The following is a 16,413-nucleotide window of genomic DNA, read 5'->3' as shown; positions in this document are numbered from 1 at the left end:
TGATTGTGAGCAGTTAAGTGATGCTTTCTCCCCTATAAAATCACCCGGGGTGATTTGAAGCTGGGCTGCATTAAATCAAGAACGCTTTCTCCTGCATTCTCAATAGTAGAAAGTACTGTTTTCATCTCTTCAAATGCATTAACTTGATGCAACCTCAAACCAGGTTACCCAGCTCTTGGTTTGTCTTTTGTAAGCGGTGTCTTCCGTAGAGTATATTAAGGAGAAAACGTTCACAGGAACAAGGTGATTTGACTTAAGCAGTGCCCATCTTCACTACAGAAGAAAGCTGTCCTTTTGCTGTGGGAAAAGCAAACTGTGGGAAGGGAGGGAAGAACCTGGAGAGCATGGGAAGCTCCCGAGTGCTTGGAGATCCATAGCAGCCAGCTTTCGGATGAGGGTTTGATTAATCCAGTTTGTCAGAATGGATGGAGTCTGTTAATCTGTTAAAATGTGGCTCTGTCTGTTTAAACCTGCCCATTGAACACTTGCTCAGCACGCAGTGGACACCCAGCCACTGCCCTTGATGGTGGTTCCAGCCCTGCTTCAGCTGCCGTGGGACACCAGCGCCTGTCCCAAATGCCCGAATAGCTTCACCACAGTGAGTGGGAGCTGCGGAGGAGCAGATTCCTCCCCTTCTGCTCTGCCTCTCCCTCGCCTCTCAGTCCAGCCGAGCCTTCTGACTCATTTAGTACTGACTCAGGTTATAAATATCTTTGCCGAGCTGTTATCTGTAGCCTGTTCTTCAGAAACACATTGCCCTGAGTTTCAGGGGTGATGCTTTCCCACGGCGTGCTGCAGGTGCAGAGGCAGCGGGGAGGAGGTTCCGAGTAAGTTGGAAGAAGGGATGTGGGAGCCCAGATCCTGTTGACTTTCAGTAGGAGTTGATCATTGAACTGCTCTTTAAAATTCCCACCCTTGGGTTAGCTGGACAATGAATGGTCAGAAATTGAAGGAGGGTCGTCATCAATATATTTTTGGGGGTTAAATCCATGGTGTTGAAGTAGAAGGTGGTGACAGAGGAAAGGGAAAAAGACTTTGGAAATGTGTGTGAACTATTTGCAAATGCAGTCATCAGATAACAGGTAGGGGGGATTGTGGGCAGAAGTGGCAACTTCACATAAAAATCCAGTCAAAATTGAAGTAAAGGAACAGCAAGCAAGCTATTTAGTTGATTTGAGAGGACTTCCCCGTGATGGCAATCTTTTCCTACCATGTCTGCAGACTGTATTTTATTGCTATTAAGATTTGCTGCTTGCATACAACTGTCATTTGAGAACTGATTAATTCTTCTTTTCTTTTTCTTTCAGTCCCTTGTTAGGGAGCCTGGAAAAACCTTCAGTAAGGCTGCTAACACTGATGAGAGATCTTTTATGCCAAGGTAGGAGGTTTTTAATATTCTCAATATATTTCAAATGAAATTTCTAGCTGTGAAACACAGGCAGTTGGGGAAATTTTTGAATGGATAAGTGTATAGTGTTGTGTTTAAAATGAAGGGTTACTTGAATCTGATTTCCTGTAGCAGGGAAAAGAAACCCTGAAGCTTTGTGTTCTGTCTTTCCTGATGTCCTTTGCTAGAGTACGAAATACAGATCTGTGATTACAGTCCAGGGTTTTTAAGGCTGAGTCAAGAATGTGTCTGCTCTGATTTTTAAGTCTTTTGTTTTCTTCTTAATGGAGATTGTGTCGTCAGTTCTGGCCAGCGTTTCATCAAGTTAGCAAAACCATCAACCCATGTGCTCTTACCACTGTCTTGCTCGCACTGAGCAGCGTATCTGCACCTCCTGCTACTCACAGTGTTTGGAGAAAGGGAAATTAATGAATACAAACTGCCTGCTTCGGGTGTATTAAATCTTACTTGGGTGTTTGCAGTTCACAGTGTGCACAGTGTGAAGTTCTTGCACCCACTCTCTCCCAGTGCTGTGTTCACTTGTCTTCTTCCTGCTTCTCTCACCCCATCACCCAAATTACAAGCTTCATGATGAGCTGCTGAAACTTCTGTAACGAGAGGCTGATGTTTGCATCAGGTTTATCTCCTGAAGGGCCTCGTCCGCTCTCCCCACACCACCCTCCCCACAGCCTCTGCCTGGCTGCTTCCGCTGGTTGGGAAATACCCCGAGTTTTGCTTCTTCATCCCCTGATTCAGCCACTCGGTTGCAACAGGGTGAAAGACGATTCGTGCTGTTAAGAGAGTGTGAGAGTGCTCCTTGGATGAAGATGCAGGTGAGCGGGTGCTCGGTGCCGTATTTCAAGTTACAGCTTCATCTACGCTTGCGTCCTTCTGCCATCCTGCCTGCATTTCCTTTCACTTTTGTACCTTAAACCATCTATCCTGCGTCTTCACCTCTCCATCTGTTCACAGGGTGGGACCCTTCTTTCTTCAGAAGGGAGCTGAGCATCTTGGGGCTGATGCTGTGAACAACTGACTATATGTTTCTGTTGCTTCCCCAGGCAGTGTCGGTGACAGTAGCAGCAAAGCGATGCTGCTGTTAAAGAATAAAGAAATGAAGAGATTAATGCTGGCTATAAGCTGAAATGTGGTAGATTTAGATGAAATCTTATAAGAAATTCTTTACTGTGATGGTGGTGAGGAGCTGGCAGAGAAGCTGTGGCTGCCCCATCCGCGGCAGTGTTCAAGGCCAGGTTGGACACAGGGGCTTGGAGCAACCTGTTCTAGTGGAAGGTGTCCCTGCCCGTGGCAGGGGGATGCAACTAATGCAGCCAGTTTCACAATGTTTAAAACAACACTAAAGGTTTGGGATTTTTTTACACTTCTTGGTGATCATATTATTTTTTTGACTCGAAAGAAACACTTAACACCCATAATATTCCCTTTTGAAACACAGACGTTGCTTCATAGCATGCGAATCCACTACACAGAGCTCTGGATGGAAATGAATGCTACTGTGTCTAACTTCATTAAGGTGGGCATAAATAGTTGCCAAATGAAAAGTTGGCTAGGATGCAGCATAGTAATTTCTTGAGCACTCTATTCATGTTGTATAAACAGATAACATTAACATACTTGTGAAAGAGCTACAAGATAATTAAAGCATGTGGGGCTTACAGTAATAAGGCTCAGCAATAGGGTTCAGTAAGAAAGTTTCAGGATCTTGGTTTCCTGTTGCACCTGAAAAAAAAATCAGCAAATACTGTAGAGGAGAAATGAGAAGTTGGTCTTGTACTACTCCCAGCTGAAACTTTCCCACAAGTATTTTTACTATAAATAAGAAGTGAAAGAGTTCACAGCTAAATTTAACCCTTAGCTTGATTGCTTTCTGGGTTTGCTTAGATGGACCAGGCTGTGGAACTGTAGGAACATGAAGAGGATTAATAACTTGCATTTATACTTTGTAAAAAATGCATTGCCTTTTAATTCCTAAGGCTCATCAAGGGGAAAATCGTCGCTGTTTGGAATTCCCCTCTCCTTCCCATGCAAAATCATGATTTTTGAAAGGAAGGAAGTGAATGTTACTTCTTGGGGAACTTTTCAAGCAGAAGAGCTTACAGCTGCCAGAATTCTAACCAAAAACGTTGTCAGTGTACTAGAGTGCATAGATATTGCTTGCTCTGCTTTCAGATACTCAAAGTTACCATTCCAGATAATCCCTTTCAGTTTGACTTCATTTCACAGTTTCTATGAAGTTAAGCAACTGCAGCTCATGCAGGCTACAAGAGTTGAAGAAAAACCACACAAAGGTGCTTAAAACTAAGGGCTGCTGCTGCTAACTTTGGCTTTATTCCCCCTCTAAAGCTTGGGTGAGGGAAGGGCAGCTTGGTTACGTGACTGACGAAAGCCTCAGCGTGGGCAGGTGAGCCCTGTATTTCTGGCTTAAAAACGAGCTTCAAGGCGTGCTGAATGAACTGCAGAATTTGTATGCCCCTCTCCAGCTGCACAGGGATTTTTTTACTTCTATTTAAACACTTAGAACATAAAACATACTGTGGTTGAGGAGTGAGAGTTAAAAGTAGGATATTTGGGCAGGGTCTCCAGTAACGTGTTCAGCAGCTGTGGGTGCGCGGCAGCACGTGGGTTTCCTCTTGACTCTCTGTTTTACAGCTTTCCCTTGGGAATTGAAATGATAGGAGGGGAAAAAACAGTCCTGATTTAATGATTATATAAACTTAAGACACAGATTGTCAGGGAGTTGTCCATAAAATACAATCCCTGTTCTTCACAGGCTGTTGTTAACGGTAGTCAACAAGGCAATACATTTCTCTATCAAACTACTTGGAGTATGTATTTATTTCTAAAGCAGTCCTCACACTGGAGCCAGTTAACCCATAAATCCTGTGGCAACGTTGGTTTGAAATGCCTTGGAGAAATGCAGCTTGCCCAGCCTCATAGCACTCATGTTTCTAAAGCCTTACTTGGGAAGAAAGCGCTATCTTGCTGGGGGAAGAGGGGGGAAGATAATTAGCTGCTGAGGTCATTGTTTGCTTGAGCTGGGTTGATAGGGACAGCCCAGCCTGGCTTATACTATAAACATAGTGTAAAATGTTTATCACCAGCTTTGTCATTTGCCTTATTTGTCAGGGAATCTCGAGGAGAATGAGAAGGTTTCTGGTGCCTCTTTGTGAGTTGAGGGAGTTGCAAGATTGCCATAAAAAGGCAGAGTCCCTGCTTGGGCGAGCAGAGAGGTTCTGCCTTGGCCGGCATGCGTTAGGCCTGACCTTTTCCAGAGAGAAAATACTGACCTACATCCTTTCCTGCTGGGGCTGGGTGGGAGAAAGGAACCTCTCTACTTGCATCTTTCTGATGTCATTTTCTGGTCTGATACTCATTGTTTTCTGCTATAAAATGTTGAGAATGCAGAGGACAGGCAGCTGGGAGCGTGTGTGTGCGGCCGCGTTGTGTTTGTGCCATGGTGTATTCATCCTCTTCCTCTCCAAGCCCCGGCAGGCTAACAAGTCCAGCTTTGGGCACCTCATACATACTTAGGCTGTCAGAGCAGCCATCTAAACTTGAGTGCTCAGGTGGAAAACTAAAAACCCACAGCTGTTACTAAGGAGCTTTTTGCTCTCAGGAGTGCTTGCAGAAGGGGAGCGTGTTGCTACTTTCAGAAGACAGTGCCATAAATTTGTACACATTACAAATTCAGGGTAAGCTTTTAACTGTTGGCTCTTTTCCTGCTTTCCAGGTCGTCACTATTTGAACAGACCACACCATGCGTGAGTACAAGCTAGTGGTCCTTGGTTCAGGAGGTGTGGGCAAGTCTGCTTTGGTGAGTTTTGGGAAGCAGTTCTGAAACCATTACACAAACGTCAAGCATCATCTGCAATGAGATAGGCCCATTTAATTAAGTTCATTGCGATATTTGTGTAGTGACTTCCATGTAGCTACTTTTACACTGCTATGAATGTGTGTCATGGTTTTGGAGAAGCAGCAGGTGGTTTATCACTGTTACAAGAGTTGGCATTTCATTTCTGCTTCCTGCATGGTATAACACTGTAAATGACTGAATGGCTGTATCTAAGTATTAAAAGTCTAACCTATGCTAGAACAGCGAGCGAAGTGTGGCCATGCAAGGCAGTGAGTTTAGGGGTAGTTGCAGCCTTGTGTATGTTAAGGCTGTTTGTTTGCCATCCTGGATAGAACCTGTATGAGCAGCCTGGACTGAAAACAGGAAGTCACCGCCAGCGTGTGCAGTGCAGAGGGCTAAGCACAGAGCGATGACACTTTGCACTCCTTAAGTACTTGGTGGTTTCTAATAAGAGGTTTACATAGCAGAGTTGATAGTAAAGCATTGTAAGAGAGAATTCTGTCACCTATTTATCACAGATCAGTCAAGCAGCTCACTCCAACAAGAAAGGCAAAGAACTGGTCAAGTGTAAAGTTATCTAAAACAAGGAACTACACTGTGTTCCTTTTCACAGCAGATGATAATAGCTGACCAGCCCTTCATGTTATAGACACTGCTTGTTGCACTGTTGTTTATTCTACTGAAATGGGCTCCTAATAATCTTGGTATATTGCAGATGAACATGAGGAAAGATTATTCAGTTAGCTGTCAAATTTGATGTACTCTCTCAGGGATCCCTTCCTAATCTTTACAAGATGTAGGTGTAAAATTGGTTTGATATATTCTGTTCTTCTAAGCAATCCATATTGTTTTTTGCACCAGCATCCCCTTGTTTGAGTATCTTGCTTTTGTTATGTGATGTTTTGCTCACTAGGTAAAATAAGGCACTTATTGATATGCTGTACATAAAAATTACTCAGCATCTGACATACTTGAATTTCCTTAGTTGTGATGTGTGGTCTGAGTCAGCATCCATCAGTGTCCTTTTCAATAGCTGAAATGCAAATACTTAGCCTGGTAAACAAAAGTTAAATTCTTTTTGACAGCCTAGGTGCTAAGTAAGCATATATTGTAATTCATATGCAACATGGATCCATTATGTTTATAACAGCACACAGTAAGTGCCAATTAGTAGCTAAGAGTGAGTAATATTTAGCTTTCAAGGTGACTGCCTGCTTAATTACAAGCATTAGCAAGGAGAGGTTATAAGGTGGGATTTAAAATCATAGAGAGGTCACTTTAAAATTTCTTTCTTCGAGCTGTGTAAGCTAAACTGCCTAACAAAGAGGCTGGTGTTCAGCTCTGTGTTTTCATTGAGAGTGTAGATTACAATATGGTGTTGTTTCACTGCAAATCCTCCTTACTGCTTTAACTCTTCTGTGCCAGTACGATGCTGATTGTGCCTTTGGGTAATGATGGCAGGAGAGCAGAAAAACCTTCGCAGGTATTAAGGCACAGTTATTTTGCAGTTTCTTTCTTTCCTGTATGGTAGTTTTCTCCCCTTTCCTAATAAGGGTAAATATCTTCTGACGTGTCAGTGGATAAAATGTATTGCCAAGAGTATCCAGTTGTCTTACACCAGTTAATTCTGGTATCTTATTATAATGATTTTGCTGAGATTTGTTATCTAAAGGGCAGCCTGGGACAACCATGTAGTGTGACAAGTAAATATTGGAGAAGCAAAGGCTTTGATCATTAGAGTGTAAAATAGCTTTATTTAGTGATAGAGGATGATTTTTAAATGAGGTAGTACTGGAGATCTTCTCTTCTTATGTTAAAAGAAAGCAAACTGTGAGGAACTGCTCAGTTGCCAGCACACAGCGCGATGTTCTGCTTGTATCTGGCATATGCCACTCTGAAAGGTTGCAAGTACTTGTGTGACAAATGTGAACCCTCTTGCAGAAAAATCTCAGCCTTCTGTCCAAACAAAACACGGCTGCTCGAAACAGGTAGTGACTTTGCAGAATTTGTATTAGAACACTTGTTTGTGGTTTTAAAGAGACAGAATTAAGTGCTGGGATCTTAGCACTTAGTTTTATATACCACCACCTTGTTTTACAAACATCAACCAAACCTGGGACACGCTGTGCTGTATTGCTACTTATTGTAGGTAAGAGGGTGGAGACATGGGGTGAGAAGGAACAAAAAGCTTTGCCTTGCAGAGGATAAGTAAAGCTGCAGTGACAGGAGCCAAAGCAGGTCACATATAGAGCCTGGACATCCAGAGATGGGCCACGTCCGAATGACAACTTGATGAGAAGTGTTTAGAGTAGATTGACTTTGGATAATTACATACAGGAAGAAAGACTTCCTCTTTGAAATGAATGATGTCTCCTCCTTTAACGGGTTAATACAAATTGAGTATCTGGAGACACTCCAGATTGAACTTGCTGCTCTGAAATTTGTCTGTGCCCTGGGCATGTAATCCAGAGTAGCTCCATGTAACTCTGCTGTGATTTGAATTGAAATGTGGATTTTCCACAGTGTAGAGATTGCTTGTTCTTCTGATTGAATTTCAAGCCTTCCAAATGTGGTGATTTTTATTCTTCTGAAGTCACAGGCACTAAAATAAAGGCATTTTTGAGGGTATCATTTTTTATGAACAAGCAAGCAACCAACCAGTTTATATTTCAAAAAACACTTTGAAAATGGGCTGGAACAAAGTGCTTCTTAAAACAACAGGAAATACACAAATTTTATATAAAAGAAATGAAAATTTATGTCTTTTTCTCTTCTTCTCACTATTGAATTTTCAGTGTTGAGTAGTTTTTGTGATGTTACTTTCTTATAAAGTGCTTCTTGGTAAATGTTACTGGTCGTGCTCAGTTCACTTAATTCTTCTCTTCTTTCCTTTCTCCCCAGACTGTACAGTTTGTTCAGGGAATTTTTGTTGAAAAATATGATCCAACAATAGAAGATTCATACAGAAAGGTAAAATAACAGCATTTTTATTTCTTCCAGCTCTTGTAGAGCTTGCTGCTTTTTCATAATGGAACAAAAGCTCATTGGAATGAGAAAGGCTCTTTTCTGAGAAAGTCTTATGGCTGCACAAACTGCAGCAGGAAAGTGATGTGTAGAAAAGCATCAGCCTTGGAAATGGTTTCATTCAGATAGTTTCCTTTGGCTTTATGGAGTACTTTACTAGCTTAAGGTCTGAATGCAGTCAGACTATAAAGCTGAATTATTGGTGAATGACAAATTTTGCTGTTCATTGGGCTGCTCCCTAACTTAGTTGTGTTTATCAGGAGGATTAAATCTCTGCTATTGCATAACCAAGGGCTTTCACTTTAAATCTTTGGTGACTCAAGTTGAGGCAGTTGGAGGCTGCATCTCTCCAGTCTTCATCTGTGTCTTCACTTGTACTGAAATGTGAGCTGTAGTGGCTGGCAGATGAGTGTACTGCCCATCTCCTGCCAGTGCTTCTGCTTGATGCCTGGGGATAGGAACAACTCAACCAAACAAGGGGCATACTGCTACTCAGATCTCTTTGCTGTAATTTGACATAGAATTACTACTTCAAAACGTAAAGATACCAATATTTGCTATCTGTAGAAGCTGCTATATACCATGGCTGCTTTGCCATTTAGTTCAAATGCATTCTGCTTGCTTTGGAGGCATATAAAATTCTTTATGGCTGTTTTGGACGCAGGCTTGTAATTGCTGAGTAGAAGTCCTTGTCAGGATCCCTGACACTGTCATGTTATGCATTTCTATCAACAGAGCTGCTTTCTTCACTCCATTGATGTCAAGCAACCCATTGTTTTACAGATTAGCATTAGTGTTACCATAATTAAAGGCACCCAAACATAAACCAAAAACTGCTGACATTTGTGCCTGTGGTAATTAAATGTAAATTGTGGTCTGAGTTCAGTTGTTAAATTTATGTGACTTGCCTGGAATTACCCTTGTTGGATTTGAGACATTGCTCAGTAAGTGGAAGATTTGCTAAGCCAAACAGTGAGGATCACTAACCTTTTTGCTGTGTCTTTTCCTCCTTACTCCCTTCATCCCAGCAGCAAAGAAAAATGGAAGTTTAAGGTCCTTTGAGTTTTAGTGTGGATTGAGTTGAGATGTCTATGAGCTCACTTAAGTTGAGATGTTTACAATGAGTGGCTCATCTAAGCCTTTATAATCACCAGAGTCCTGGAGCATAAGTGAGCTGACCCAAATGCCTGGCTTGGGGTATAACTAATCCTCTAATAGCAGCGCCTCTCTTAGCACTGGGAAAGAGCTGGCTTTGTGGTACAAGGGAAAATTAAGCTGAGATTCCTCTTGCCTGTCCCATTTCAGTTTTAACTGTCTCTTCCCTTTTTTCCCCAGCAAGTGGAAGTAGACTGTCAACAGTGTATGCTTGAGATCCTCGATACAGCAGGGACAGTAAGTATAATTTCTTTTTCTAATTGGTGTGGAGTTTCTTGGTTAAGAATGACATGAGAGATTAAGAATAGAATTTATACTAGTATAATTCTGCCCAAGCAAAACCAGTACATCATCTGCAAGGGACTGTGGTATGGGACAAGAGGGACTGGCTTTAAGCAGATGTTAAAGAGGGGAGATTGAGATGAGCTCTGAGGCAGAAGCTCTTCACTGGGAGGGTGCTGAGGCGCTGGCACAGGGTGCCCAGAGAAGCTGTGGCTGCCCCATCCCTGGCAGTGTTCAAGGCCAGGTTGGACACAGGGGCTTGGAGCAACCTGCTCTAGTGGAAGGTGTCCCTGCCCATGGCAGGGGTTGGAACTGGATGAGCTTTAAGGTCCTTTCCAACCCAAACCAAGCTGTGATTCTCTGCAGTAACTTAAATTGAATGATTTTGTTAAATAACCCAAACCCCAGTGTGGTGAAAGCTGTCTGCAGCCCCGCCAGCACCACAGTGAACCCATTCCCCAGCTGGTGCCTCAGTGCTGGGACACACGGGTTGGTGGTTCCCCTGCCCCTCACCACTGCCATCCACCAGCATCCCGCTATCAACATACTGATACAGAATAATTTGACATGTTAATTTTGCAAGTGGCCAGAATACCCAGGCACAGATTGAAGCCACTTTCAGGCAATACACAGGGGTTGCCTCCTCAGCCGACATGGAGAGGGTTTCAGAATACTCCTTACCTGGGTGGCATCTTCCTGCTCTTGCTTTGTGCTGCTTCAAGGAGGCCCGTATCCTCTCAGCCTGCAGCCGGGGCTGAGCTGCAGTTCCTTTTGCCATACCAGTGTTACCACCATGCAAAGTCCTGCTGCCAAACAAACAGCCCTGTAATGGTTGAGTGCACATCACAGGGGAGGACATGCTTCCTAAAAGTTAGTTTTATTTAGAAAGCTTTGAAAATTACTAACAGCATTGCAAAGGCGTGGAAGCAGAAATCATTGTTACATGGTTCTGGTAAAGCTTCCTTTGACAAGCTTGGACAAAGGCACCTCTCATCTGGTACAGATTTTCCAGCCTGCTCTTGCATTTCGTTGCATTGAACCTTTAAGCCATTTTCATGCTAGAGATGAGTATAGTTGTGTATGTTCAGGGGTGAGCAGGCAGGGCCTTCCCACCCTGTTGTGCTCACAATCAAATAGTGAGGCTGTGACACAGAGGCCTGTTCCAATATCGTGGTAGAGCAGAAATTGAATTTCTACTCCATATCTGTTGCCTGGGGAAATTGGCCTGATGGCAGACTCATGCTGAGCACCATATCAGAAAATAAGTGGAAGAGCACTAGAAAATATGTCAGCCAAATCTTAACACCTTGTATTATGGCTTGGGGCATACAACAGTCTGTATAGATAGAGTTTTATTGCTGCTCTTGGTCTTTTTCCCATTTATTTTTTTCCAAGAACCCTTTTTCTCTGTTGGGGAGATTTTAAAGAGATGTGTTAATGCATTTATCAAATTTGCATGCTTTGGTGGATTTCTGTAAGGAGTAACAATGGAAATGCATGCTGTACAGTACTATATTCATGTCTCTATTACCATAAAAGCATTCCTTTGTAAATGTTCATTAACTGCATTCACTAGCTAATTGCTCTTCAAACTATTTGATTGCAGGAGCAATTCACAGCAATGAGGGATCTCTATATGAAGAACGGCCAAGGGTTTGCACTAGTATATTCTATAACAGCACAGTCCACATTTAATGACTTACAGGACCTGCGGGAGCAGATTTTACGGGTTAAGGACACTGAAGATGTAAGTAGAATATCTTCTCTTCTGCAGATGGTTAAAATGGGTTTGTAAGTAAAACATAGAGGGATTTGTGAGCAGGATTTCCTTTGGAGAATATCCTTTGCTGTACAGCAAAGTTTTATATTGAGGTAAGTTTTCTTAGTGGTGTTGCTTATTTTCAGTGTTGTTATTTGAGGTCTGACACCTGCTAAAGGGTATAATGAAACCAGATTTTCACATTTCCAGGCTTTATGGATGTCTTACAGTCTTTGGGAATGGTGGGAGTTGATGGAGAGCAGCTTCTTTATTTCTCCCTCCTTTTAACTGTTTTCCAGTATTTGCATTTCCTTCTTCCTCTGTGCTTTAGCAATTCTTTATTTCCCTCAAAGTTAAGGAAAAACAGCAGTAGAACATACCAATAGTTATGTTCTTAGTAGATCTGCAGCTCTTTTACAATGGGGGCTGGCATTGCTTTTCCCAAATGTATGAAGTGGAAACTCAGCTACAAAGCCAGGATGATTCCTGAAGGTCTCTGGCGTCCTGGAGCAGGGCAATGTTGTCCACAGTGCCCTCTGTGCTGTCTGCATGCATGAGAGTCACAATTCAAGTTGATGCACTTGAAGTGCAAAGAAAAAGGAGGCGTTCAGCTTGTTGACCAAACTCCGCTTTGTAACTGAAGTGTCAGTAGGGTTAGTCTTTTGGTTTGTGAGCTCTGCTTCATTCAAAACCATCAGAACCAAAGCTTTTATGGGATTTTGGATTATTGTATGAAAACATGCTTATCCCTTTCTGAAGGAAAGGAGGATGCTGAAGGGTTAGTGGCTGTGGTCTGTTGCTCCCGTGACAGGCACGTGTGAGCAGGGAGGGTTCAGCTTTGCACTATGGACCTGTCTGTCCCTGTGAATGGTAATGCCACTCTGCAGACCACCCTCACAGTCCAAGGCTTTTAAACTCTCAACAGTTTCCTTTGTTCCTTCTGTTTCTTGACAAAATCTGTAACCCAGAGGATGAATGAATTACATCATTAAGAGACTTACCTAGTCTTAGCTGAGAAGAGTCTTAGCTAGTGACGCAAGGCTGTAGTTTTCATTGAATCCCAGCCTGGTTTGGGTTGGAAAGGACCTTAAAGCTCATCCAGTTCCAAGCCCCTGCCACGGGCAGGGACACCTTCCACTAGAGCAGGTTGCTCCAAGCCCCTGTGTCCAACCTGGCCTTGAACACTGCCAGGGATGGGGCAGCCACAGCTTCTCTGGGCAACTTACAAGTAAGGAAAAAAGACATTAGGATAGTTTATGTTCAGTCCTGTTTGACAGAAGAAAACCATTTACTGTATTTCCAGTTCAGGCCCCAGCTCCTGTAACTGGAATTCCTTGGCAGGCTTTTGATTTCTAAGCGTGTGATGTAGTGAGGCTGGAGGGAGCCCTGTGGCTAGTGGAGATGTGTGGGAACTCCTTATGTGTAGACTTCCTCCAAAAGAAGCTGAAATTATTTTTGCCTAGCAGTTGGTAATGTATTCAAAGGTTTGCCCTGAGGATAATGGAAAAGAATGCTTGGTTTTTACACTGACAGCTTAAAGGTAGCTTCTGCGTTTGACATTGATTGCTTTGGGTTGTGTTGGTGCTTGCCAGCAGGGTTGTGGAAGCCACAGCATCCTCTCACGCACAGCCCTTGTCTTTGTGCAGCCCTCCTGCACTGTAAAACGGGCAAACAGAGCTGGGACATGAATTTAGGCCAAATCCTCTCTAAGCCATGTGTATTGTATTTAAATAGGCATTCAGGAAAATGCAGTTTGAGCAATGAGCTGAGCACGCCGGGGTGGGATGAACCCAGCCCGCAGCTCTGCTCCTCTGGGGCTAGAGGCACCCTCCCCACGCTGCTGCTTTCCCTTGGATCTTCTTTGTCCCGTATCCTGATTACCTTGTTTTGAATGGCTTTGTTTCCCTCCTTGGTTTAACAAGTTGAACCTCTATTTATGCAAAACTGATTTCCATTTAGGTAGGGATTATGCTTGTGTAAATCCCTGGTAACACGAGTCCTTTATTAGCCTCTGGTCAGAGCCCAGCGCTTGGCTCGGCTGTGCTTGCCAGAGGGGAATTTGCACCGTAAGCTGGTCAAGTTCATCGGGCAACAGGGACTTGCTTTCGTTTTTACTGCAGTGATTTGATTTAATTATTAAAAGGCATTTCTGTTTTGTGTTAGGGGGATGTTACTTGTTGAATCCAAGCCCTGAGAACCTTTTGAACGTTTCAGCTGTGTTCTGCTGAGTGAGGAGAACACACTCTTTTCCTGTAGATTCAGAACGTGTCTCTTAACACCCTAGTACTTAAGCCATTAAATAAGTACATCTAACAAAGTTTAAATTCGAATCTTCTGCATGAAATAGTAAATGATCGAAAGTTCATCAAACTCTGGTTTGGCTCTATAATTAATAGTTACTACCTTTTGAAACAACCTTATGCAGCATCTTTCAAACCTGAACTGTTTAACTATCTAAATATCACTTTTCTTTCTCCATTATTTCACATGATAACATACTTTATTTTTTTGCTGAACATGCTCAAAACACATTTTTATGTTTTGGTATCAGAAAATTTCTCTTAACTATCTAGACAACTGGATAGTGGGATATAGTAATAGTGGGATTAAGCCAATAAAGTTATAAATATCCCGTTGCTTTCTGATGTGAAATAAGATGCTTTTGGCTATGCCTTTATCTGTATTGTGACTTCAGGTTTCTGATGTAATAAGTAAACCTCATTTTCCTCAAAATAAAAATGTGATCATTTTCTAATCAGTATGGCTGTGAGTTTTAAATACAAAAATGGATCTTGGGTGTAGTTGAATCTGGAAGAGACTATAAATATGAACACTGAAGTAGATTAAAAACATACAGCGTGTTGTGAATTGCCAGAGGAAGTGGATGATAATTTATTTTCCAGCTGGAAAGTACTCATTTTCTGTTCAAAGAATTAAATGCTTCAGGAAATGGAGCGGGGTGCACACCCATTATCAGCAGTTCTTTAGGTTTTTTTCTACTTCTACGTAGCATAAGAGAAACAGGATGCTCTTGTGTGCACACAGAGCACCGCAGTGCGTCCTGCACATCATCTATGGTCTCATGCTTCAAAGTCCACCTTTGCTCTGCCTGTATCATCCCCTGAGGTCTCTGAGATGCAGGTCATCAAAGCAAGCTCCAAAATCCATACATAACCCACAGTTCTCAGGAGCAGGAAGTCCTTAACTGGGTATCTTATCTCCAAACTGGCTGTGAGAACACATGGGCTGGAGCTGGGGAGTTATGCCATGTCCCACTGTAGCCTTGGGGAAGGGTCCTACAAGAGGGCCCTGCTGTAATCTTGTGGAAGGGAAGCAGCACCTTAGGGTAGGTGGTTTTGGTGGAGGTTTTTTGGGTGCTTTGAGTGTTTTTATTGGCTTGTTTAAGGTTTTTTCTACCTATTTGTGACGTGTTGGTGGGTTACAGCTGCGGTAGAGGCTGCTCCAGAAGCAGAGAACGCCTTCTGAAATCACTTATTCCAGCCTAAACCTTTCTGTGATTCTGTCAGGTGTTTGGTTTAATATTGCAGGAGATTGATTATTGGAAGCACTGTGCTTTCTGAGCTGCTGTGTGGTCACTCGTTGGAAATTGTCATTATTCTAAGCTAGTAAATATCAAACACAGTGTTTGTCATCCTCTTCTCTGTGTGTATGCAAACCGTGTCAGTAATAAGACACTGTATTGAGATGAGAAAGGCACAGTTCTTGTGCACAGGGCTGTGGGGATTCTTGGTTACCCAAGGTTATTCCTTTTTATTCCCTGTCCAGGGCAGAGCTTTTCAGAGGTGTTTCCATTTATTGTCGTGTGGTTTGACAACAGGTTGACAAGACAAGTCAAAGGGGTGAAACATCGAATGTATGTCTTCAAACACGTGCTGAATGTGCTGTTGTCTGAAATGGGCTATGTTGGCAGACAATTTAGCATCCTGTCACATGAAAGTCGTAGAATCATAGAACCAAATAGGTTGGAAAAGACCTTTAAGACCATGAAGTCCAACCTTTCTACATTTCAGTAGTATGTTAAGTTTTTTACTAGAATGGTGTTGGATGTAGATTCCTGAAAATGAAACTTTACTAGTTTAAGATTGTGCTGAAATACGGCTGTTTGATTTTATAGTGTCCTCCAAGTGTTTAATTCTTAGTGAACCAGGGTGTCAATAGTATGGACTTTGTTCAACCTTTTCCCAGCAGACATCTAAATTCCACTCTACTCTGTCAGCTCCCTTGAACTTCTCATTTGTATTGGCTGGCATTCATACTGTCTTTATTTCCTTCCTCGCATGCCTTTGTAAGCCACAATGTTGTACATTAAATTGCTGATGTATCTCTTGTTCTTGCTTGTCTCCTCTCCAGGTTCCAATGATTCTGGTTGGCAATAAATGTGATTTTGTAGTTGGCAAAGAACAGGGTCAAAACTTAGCAAGACAGTGGTGTAACTGTGCCTTTCTAGAATCGTCTGCAAAGTCTAAAATCAACGTTAATGAGGTAACTTTCAGTTGTTCCTTTGTCTTTCCTCCTTCAGCATGAACGCTGCATTAAATCAGCATGTGATCCTTCAATATTTCTTAATTGGGAAGATTCAGGATGATTCTGAAGTCTCAGCCTAAGAAAGGCTTGTGATGCAGTGTATTTAGCTACTGATTTCTGCTTGTTCTAAGGAGATCTCCTTTTTCTCTGTAAAGGGTGGGTGACTTCGCCAGGTAAGTGCTTTCTATGGCCTGCATCAGGGGACATGAATTGCAGAGGGTCCTGAGCAAGCCCAGTTAACTGGATGACTCTTATCTTAGATAAACTTTATCTGGAAAGTATACTTTTTCAAGATAACCGCTGCTGCTATTCAGAACATGGATTATGCCCCATTGTACTTGTCGTGTTGCATGGTGTTGGCTGTTGTTTTTGAAGTATTTGCTTTTT

General features: G+C 42.5%; 1 protein-coding gene across 2 annotated transcripts in view; it reads left to right on the top strand.

Moving 5' to 3' along the window:
• The first annotated feature begins 1,304 nt into the window (after positions 1 to 1,304).
• The window catches only part of RAP1A (RAP1A, member of RAS oncogene family), a 20,196-nt gene continuing 5,087 nt past the window's right edge, over positions 1,305 to 16,413 (top strand). Inside the window, exons 1-7 of one of the 2 annotated variants that reach the window (XM_010020056.1) lie at positions 1,305 to 1,385; positions 2,385 to 2,394; positions 5,156 to 5,222; positions 8,163 to 8,231; positions 9,621 to 9,677; positions 11,329 to 11,469; positions 15,853 to 15,984. In XM_010020056.1, coding sequence (XP_010018358.1) covers positions 5,166 to 5,222; positions 8,163 to 8,231; positions 9,621 to 9,677; positions 11,329 to 11,469; positions 15,853 to 15,984 — 456 coding nt within the window. In that variant the 5' untranslated portion in view covers positions 1,305 to 1,385; positions 2,385 to 2,394; positions 5,156 to 5,165. Of the gene's footprint in view, positions 1,386 to 2,384; positions 2,395 to 5,138; positions 5,223 to 8,162; positions 8,232 to 9,620; positions 9,678 to 11,328; positions 11,470 to 15,852; positions 15,985 to 16,413 lie in introns of both variants that reach the window. The other variant, XM_010020057.1, reaches the window with a different exon arrangement.

Source organism: Nestor notabilis, unplaced genomic scaffold (assembly GCF_000696875.1).
Source record: "Nestor notabilis isolate BGI_N333 unplaced genomic scaffold, ASM69687v1 scaffold17628, whole genome shotgun sequence".
NCBI classification, from domain to species: Eukaryota; Metazoa; Chordata; class Aves; order Psittaciformes; family Psittacidae; genus Nestor; species Nestor notabilis.
This window is presented reverse-complemented; position numbering and strand designations above follow the sequence as displayed.